General features: G+C 30.8%; 1 protein-coding gene across 2 annotated transcripts in view; it reads right to left on the reverse strand.

Annotated features, from left to right (window-relative positions):
• Positions 1 to 4,908: 4,908 nt before the first annotated feature.
• The window catches only part of LOC106776064 (cell division control protein 2 homolog), a 9,510-nt gene continuing 5,391 nt past the window's right edge, over positions 4,909 to 9,027 (reverse strand). Inside the window, exons 6-8 of one of the 2 annotated variants that reach the window (XM_014663367.2) lie at positions 6,688 to 6,775; positions 6,553 to 6,606; positions 4,909 to 5,241 (exon numbers count right to left, since the gene is read on the reverse strand). In XM_014663367.2, coding sequence (XP_014518853.1) covers positions 5,152 to 5,241; positions 6,553 to 6,606; positions 6,688 to 6,775 — 232 coding nt within the window. In that variant the 3' untranslated portion in view covers positions 4,909 to 5,151. Of the gene's footprint in view, positions 5,242 to 6,552; positions 6,607 to 6,687; positions 6,776 to 8,504; positions 8,542 to 9,027 lie in introns of those variants that run through there. The other variant, XM_022786605.1, reaches the window with a different exon arrangement.

A 9,027-nucleotide genomic window follows, 5' to 3' on the forward strand; every position in this document is an offset into this window, starting at 1 on the left:
CCGAGGTATAATAGACTTGTTAAAATAAATTTTAAATGAAAAAAAAAATACTAGAACATGGTATTAAATTAGTTGTTAGAATAAATGTAGTGCAAAATGTGATGACAGTTTTGAAAACTGTTCTAATATTCATGTATCGATCTAATGTCTTCTTTTTATCTAGGCGTGAAATGTTTTTTTCATTTTCCATCAAGTTCCTTCTCGTCTCTCTCGCGCTTCCACTGTTCACCATTGTTGCTCACCATCGCTGTCGCTGCACTTCACCAAACCATTTGGCTCCAAGCTTTCCACCGCCAACTAAGAACCATATCGCCATGGCGTCGCTTCGTTCATCACCAAGCTCAATTGGACCATCGCTGCTACATTGGATCGCCGCTCACCCTATGTTGTTGCACCACAAACGAGTCTTTCGTTGAAGTTCCTTCGCACAATGGTCATGAAGTAGCTTTGAGACCACCTCCTGACTTTCCTCTGCTAGTCGTTGCTTTGTCATCATTGTGGCATTGATAAAGATTAGTAAATATGATACTAAAAACTTGATTTTTAAATGTATTACTTGTAATCTTTTTTTGAGTTATAATTTTTTAAAAAAATTATGTCTAATAATTAGTTCGTATGTTACTTGAAACTACATTTGAGTTATAATTTTTAATATTATTAGGTTTTAATAATAAAATATGATTGATATATATATATATATATATTATATTAATATATCATTCTTAGATATGTATAAAATAGTTTTAGTATAAAACGTTAAATATGTTAAACCAGGTTCTCATATTGTGTAGTAATAAATCAAAGTTGAATGAATGTGATTTGAATCAGTAATGTATGAGAATGATATTGAAGAGTTTCTACAATTTTAACAGCATGAAACTGCCTTGAATAGAAAGTATTATTATTCTTATATTAATTATTTGAACAAGAGATGATAAGAAATTAAGTTAATGCAAAAACGTCTTCTATGTAATGGTATCCTAAAGAGTTATACAACATGGACTTAACGTGGTGAAATTGTATATTTTCCAACTATATTTCAAAGTCAAGAATATTGTGAGGATCGCATGGAAGTTATGATCATTCAAGATATTGGAGAAGACAATTTTCGACGAACACATGTATATGATTCATTGAAAGATGATTCATAACAGACTTTATATCTCAATTGTACGAGTTTAACTCATTTATGTCAACGATATTAAGATTATTTAACATTAAAACCAAAAATAGGTGAATCGATAAAAGTTTCATTGAATTGCTTAAACTATTACATCAAAAGTCATAACTGATCTAATAGTTCTTTTAAAAAATGTTTTTTTGGTTTTTTTTCAATTAAAGATATTAGATTAATTTATCCAAAACCGATCTAATAATTAGATATTTTAAATCGGTTATACAATCAATCTAACATATTTAATATATCTAAGGCATGTCACATCAAGAAAATTGATTTAATATACGTTTGAAAACAGATTTAATAAACTTTTTTTTTAACTCTTTGGCAAGTGTATCAACTCGTTACAAGGGAATTTGAGTTACTTTATTTAATCAAGTTTGTTTATCAAATTCAATTTACTGATGATAGCATTTGATTTCAAATTTGGAAAATTGCATAAAATTAACAGATGTAAAAATTTAAGATTGTAAAATTGAATAAAATATCATTGGAATTGGTTTTAGACTAACATTACAGTAACATCATGAACAATATATAACCTGTATTCAAGCATTCACATCAACATATTTTGATTTAATTCCTTAAAGCAAGTTCTAAAGTCATCTCTTAAACCATTAATTCCTTAAATAATTTACAGATACTTTGCATTAAACTCAGATGTTAAAAAGGACCAGAAGAACAAAAGTTATTCCTACAGTTGTTACTTTTAGTTTTTTTTCTTACGTTTATTTTCCAAAAATACTTCCGTTTAAAGAAAATTATACTTCTGTATAATCTTAAGCAAATCAAGAAAAGCGCAAAAACACAAGCATATATTGTACATAAAAGTTACATTAAGGAAGAGTCATTAAAACCAATTTCAATGAACAGAAAAATTAGTCACTCATAATCATCTAGAACATACGCATTATAACAATTCCTTGCAGAAAGTGAAGTCTTGAAGCTTTAAAGCATCTCCTGATAGTCTCCTGAAATTCTCCAATATTTTTCGTGCTTTGTTTTGTTCAGAAGATGCCTTCTTTTCTTCTGTCTCGACTTTTAAAACCAACATCATTTAATTAATTCGCTCAACGCACAGGTGTGTATGTGTTGAGCGAAATTCTCAACTGCTCACATCCAACAGGTTTGATTCGCTCAGCGGCGCATAGTGTTGGTGCTCTAGGCGAAAAGTCTTCCTTCTAGTTGTGCGACTGTTGAATTGCGCTTAGCGAAAATTGGCTAACATCACTCCAAATAATATAGAATTTCCTATACAATGTTTACACAACTTTCCTACTTCCTATTACAGCTTTTCAATGAAGAAACACATGAATAATTGCAACTTTGAGCTCATTTATAAGTGTAAAAACAATTATTTTTACACTAATGTTAGCAACTAGTCACTAGAATATGCTTAAATTAAATTAGTTAAAATTAATGTATATAAATTACATTTCAAGAGGAGGTCATAAAGCTTGACTCGTCCCAAATTAAATAAATAGATAACTTGTGGATCAATATATTTATTTAAAAAATATACATATTCTGAGTATTATTTCTCATTTTTAAATATTTGGCAACTATTATTCAATTACATGCTGCAATAATATTTGTTTTAGATTTAATATTTAAATGGCTAATTATTTTAATATTTTCAATTATTATATTTTAAATGAGTTAGTACGATGAACTTACTCCTTTATTTCGAGTTGAGTAAAATTCACGATTTCTAAACTTGCTAAAAATTGTAAGTTAAAAAAATTAAGTTGAAATGTATATGATTATTATGTTGTTTATTGTTATTCGAACTCAATATTATTCATTTTAAGTTTTGACAAAACCAGACAATAACAACCAAATAAATTATAGAAAAGAAGTGGCAGAAAAAGACTTATCAAGCTATGTTAGGCCCACAATCAAAAGCACCAAACCTATATTGGCTTAAAAGAAAATAGTTAAAGAGAAAAGTTTATGTAAGGTAGTGTTGCACCGTGTTAAAGAAAAATATCTTTTTTTTGATCAAACTTAGTTTTATAAAAACTTGAATATTTAAATAAAGGGTTAAAAGGTAGATGAATTAGTTAAGTCGTGAAAAATATTCTAGCAACAATTCCATTAAAATGATTTAATTTAAATTTCTAAAAGATAAAAAAGGTAGCAATGGAATTCTTTTATTTTATATTTATAACTATTTTTTGAATCTAAACAATTTGATTAAAATCATTCCATATATTTGCACTTGTCTTCACTCTATTTCCAATCATTCAAATAAACACTACTTTCCATTCTTTGTCTTCTATATTTCATTCTCTTTCCTTCCCTTTTGTATTATATTTGTAATCACCGAAGTAAATGATATAGAATTCTTCACATTTAATAACTGTATATATTTATGTAACATCATATTTTGCTGCAGTATGTGAAATTTTTTTATGCCGATTTCATATTTGATGGCATTGCTCATACCTGATTCTGTGCACCACAGTGTAATATGTATTCAACTATAAAGCTTTTGATATATTTAACTGCAAAAAATTCATACAATAGAAAGAGACAGAAGATTCTTACAGTGACAGAGTATGGAGTCTTCAAACTTTTTAAATTTGTGTGAAGCGGTAGTATCAGAAAATCGAGGATTTTGAAGACAGTATTTAAGCTTGTTTGGTATAGTGCAAGTGCAAGTACATGATTCTCTGCACGATTTAATCCAAAATATTATAATAATGAGAGGTGAATCTACTCATATAAGAAACTTAAAAACTTGTATGATCACAATTTTGTATCTTTAAGGACCAAGGCAAATTGAGATTGAATAGAAAACCTTCGTATTTGTGACAACATAGTTATCAAGAAACATTCCTACAACATATAGATGAATATTACAAACCAGAGAAGACAGAAAGATGAAAACATGCCAAAGAACATAAAATTCAAACCATAGGCATGAATTGGTCTAAGGGGATCTGAAAGTGTTGAATCAGAAACTGTTATGATTGTTTTTGGCAGAATAAAGAATATGAGAAGACATGAAAATATAGCATGATCTTATCCACCAATTCTGGTTTCTACTTGACTTGATTGATGCCCCCATTGAAACACCAGAGTGTGACCCACCATATATTTGCTCACATTGTGTAGCCATTTCATGACATCTTTTCAATCCTCGTTATATATATATATTGAATTCAACCAAGTTTACATCAAAAGTCGCGCGTTGTCCTTGGGTGGAATGAAAACCGTTGTAGGTGGATTCTGTGAATGTATGAAGCCCTCTTACAGATACTACAGTGTTTTTTAAATTAAGAATTAGAATACATTATTAAAAATAGGCAGATTTCATACACAAGGTTAAGTAACAAGTGATTCGGTAGAGAGGGAAAGAATAGCTTGATGAAGGAAAGCATTGGTCGCTTTCTTTTGTTGTTAGCATTATTACAGAAACAAGGTCGCAGAAGAGCCTCCGTCGTGGCACCTCATTGTCATCGATCCAAAGTCGCCACCGTAGACTATGACGGTGACATAGCTATGTCATGAATTTTTCTTGTTCAACTTTTAGGTAATGTCTAAATAGGGCACAACAATATTTATTCCAGCTACACGGGCAAATAAGTTTCATCAGATAAGTTAATGGGTTGGTAAAAAACAAATGAAACTAATTTTATCAATCAACAAGTGATTTCTTCGCATCTTGAAAAAATGTAGTTACGCGCTTCTTCTGCATTAAGCAAGCAGCAGCATCACACATGTCAGGCAAACTGAAAACTTAACTGGTGCATTGCATTGACTGGACAAAGGGAAATGTAAAATGCAGTATGATCACACTCAAGTTGATTCTCAAATATTCTGTAGGATAAAAAATGGAAATATGACCCACTCCCAACTCCCAAGTCCTGAAGAAATAGCAAAAGACAGCACGCATTTCTCGTAGAGTCAAAACCCATAAATTCTGCACAAAATATTACTATAAACACGGTTTCCATGAAGATATGGAATTAGGGTACAAATTTAATGTCTTTGAAGTATTCGTGCTCCACAGCGATCCTGGCAGTAATTCTTTTGCTGGGATCCAAGCATAGCATACTCTGGAATGCAATAGACATTTTTTATCAGAGAATACAATTGACGATGGTTTATACGATAAAGCGTTCACAGGAAACCAAATATTAGAAATACCCCGGAGCCAAAAAAGATTATACTATCTGAAATCAAGAAAACTAATAAAAATGCAAGAATGGATTATTATAGAGGACTGAGGAAAAATTATCAGTGGACAAATGTCATGAAATCTTTCATGTCATTATTACATGATAAATCAAATACTGGACTGCGGTTCTTATATAATAATAATAATAATAATAATAACAATCCCACCATACAGCTGTTGCCTAAACCAGCCATGGAGCCAGATATGTTCAAAAGGCAAACAAAAGACTCAACGGTCATTTACAAGCATCTCCCTTTAAGATTAACGAGAAAAACAAGGATAAATCTCTCTCTTCTTCCTCTGCCTTCAACTCAATTACTATTATTAAATATTACCGAAGGGAATGCTGGGAAACATGCATCGAAGAGTTTTCAACAGTAATGTGTATTGTAAGAAAAGAAAAATTATTTTGTATCAAATTACTCAAAAGAAAGATATTCCTCATCCTTACCCTTCATTTTCTATCAATCTAATACAACCATTAAAATGAATTACTTATTAGAACCAATAGATCAAGAGAATAAGAAGAATAAGGATGAATATAAACATTATTAAATTTTAGATAAAAATTCCCGTTGATGACAAAACAACAAAAAATCTAATGGCTGAAAGTGTCGGCCCTTGCACCAGTTAGTAATGGGATCTTCCCAATGGAACTACTGAAAACACTTATAAATGAAGGATCTTATTAGATAGTAATAACTAGGAAATATAATAAAACGAAATCGCCAAATATACATTAGAACTTACCAAATACCTTGATTTATAAGCTACATACAATCAGTTATCACTTTGCTAAGAATTGGCTATGTTAACGTAACCTAATGAGGGTGCAGGTGACTACTATCGAATATACTTGGTCGTGTATTAGTTCTTCTGAATCAATTTCTCATCTTGGTTTCAACAGAATCGCAAGTACTCCCGTGATTAGTAAGGGACAGCACATAAAATTATTTCTTTCAGTCCCATTTATACAGAGTAGATTACCTTTTTTATGGATATATTAGAGGCATAAGTACTTGGGAGAAGGAGTGTAAGATAATGTAGTGGAGAATTGAAACTCTGGATAACATCGTCACAACCCAGCCTTAGAAACTTGAGGCTGGTAGTAGTTGAACTATATATACTTATATGCACTATTTTTAATAACGCCATGGAAAAAAGAATACATATCACATCTTGTACTTACAGAAAGAAGATTAAGACCCGCTGCATCAAGATTTGGAACCACAGTTGCTAAATCCTGAAAAGTAAAAGATAAGGTTCAATTATTACTGTATGAAGAACAAAGCATTTAATCCAGGTTAAAGAGAGTCATAATTACCTTAGGTGGCCATTTGGGAAATGTTGATTTAAAATCCGGTAATGCAGTAACTCCAGGCCATGTTTCTTCATTTGGCGTGCCCAATATTCTTTCACATAAGAAACAATAAGTAAACACATATTAGTACACACACACACACACATATATATTGGACTATGTTTGCCATTTTTTAAATCTATTAACAGGTTATGATAGTTATGATAGTACCGTTAAAGGTATCAATTTCAAAACATACTTAATTTGCTCCATAGCTAAATTAAAAAAAGTACACAGATTAAAAATTCCTTGGTTATCCTTTTAGGATAAACATTAAATAAAAATGGCAGACTTATACGGGTATCTCAAATTTCTAATATTTCCTCAAACGCTTCCCTCAACTGAAGGAACCAAAATCAAAACAGGAAAGGTCTCTCTTTTTCTCCATCTCCATTACCTTACCAAAAGAAGAATTTGAATATATTGAGATTATACAAATTTAACAAAATTGCCAATTTTACATCAGTTCAAATGTAATAATCATAATCACTCTTATCAATAAAAAATTGCTTTTATGTAACTTCTTTCTCAAAAAGAAATTAAGAAAAGTTGGTCATCCATAATATTTGAAACAAAATGCTTCCATATAAGGAAAACTATCAATTTTGTTTTTCACAGTTTCTTGTACAAACGTTGAAAGCAAAAAACAAGTGAAAACAAAATGATAGTTTTGTATTTAGTTGTAAAATAGAAAATGACAATTGTCTTAGGTCTATGGAGGAGGAGATTCATTGGAGAAATACAACATCAATGATAATTGAGCCAAACCACACATAAAGGATTAACACCACTCTTTACCCAAAACCTTAAGACAATGGGTTAATGACCTTTATATGCTGCTCCACTTTCTCATTTCTATCCAATGTCGAACTTGGACTCACACTTGGATTCTCAACAATTCTCCCCCTCAAGGGTGAGTCCCTCCCACATTGGTACACTCTTCCTCCAACAAAAACATTTGAGTACCTCTTTTCGTATTGTTGTTCATCTTAATGAGACTCTTTGCCAGGAAAACTTTTGATACAGGGACCATTGTACTTATCTAAGCCTAACTTGGCTCTAATACCACTTGTTGAGTCTATGGGAGAGGAGTTTCACTGGAGAGATGCGACATCAATGAGAATTGAGTCAAACCATAGAGGGGTTTGACACCATTCCCTATCCAAAACCTTAAAACAATGGGTTAATGAGTCTTATATGCTGCTCCACTTTCTCATTTCTACCCAATGTGGAACTTGGACTCACTTAGATTCTCAACAAATTGTGCATGTTTCCTTAAACCAAACAAACCCTTAGGATCTGTTACTCTCACCTATACTGAAGTTATCATTTTATCTTAAGGATAATTTAATTAATTACTGAATATGCAGAATTGAGTCTTCCCAGATTAACCACAGATCCTTGTTACAATTCAACATCAACTTTGCCAAGTTTTTTCCCACTCTTTTCACCAATTGGTCTATCCTGGGTGCCTTATGTTTGGTCTGTTAGACCCAAGCATTTGCAGCATCATATATTTGCATGGTTTATGACCCCTAAAGTCAGTATAGAAAACCAACGGTACTTCATAATAAAACTCGGATAACAGTATTTTCACGTTTATCTACATTAAATACTTGGCCAGCTTTTCCTTTTAATTAAAAAAGAAATAAATGAATAGAATTTAAAGAAACCATTAACAAGAACATAATGCAGATTAGGAATTAACATTATATTATTATATGTCACTAAGTACAAGGCACCATACTACCATACTATCCTTTATCCCTCCATTACAAGTTGCTGACAATTCAAATCTAGCATTGCAATACAAGCAAGCTGCAAAAGAATGTCATGGAAATGTGAAGAAATTGTAAACTACCCGCAGCCAAATGGAGACCAGACAAATATATTAGTAAAAGTTCTTACGTTATCAATATGGTTATAACTACGGACACAGATGATATCTTTATAATTATAGATGTCAAGATCATATCTTTATAATTACAGATATCAAAATCATATCTATATAATTACAGCTATCAAGAACATATTTGTATTATTAGTAACATTAACTATCTATTTATTCTTAAGTTTATTATTAGAAGAAATCAAATTTTCTGTATTTATTCAATTGATTTCGTTTTCTCAGTATAAATAAATCAATAATGTTGTAATAGAAAAACATGGTTTTAGCTCAAAGCTTCCTTTTTTCTTATAGTTTAACATATATATATATATATATATATATATATATATATATATATATATATATATATATATATATATAATCATTTATGTAAGAATCTTGTGTTGGTTATCCCT

This window comes from Vigna radiata, chromosome 10 (assembly GCF_000741045.1).
Source record: "Vigna radiata var. radiata cultivar VC1973A chromosome 10, Vradiata_ver6, whole genome shotgun sequence".
Taxonomy (NCBI): Eukaryota; Viridiplantae; Streptophyta; class Magnoliopsida; order Fabales; family Fabaceae; genus Vigna; species Vigna radiata.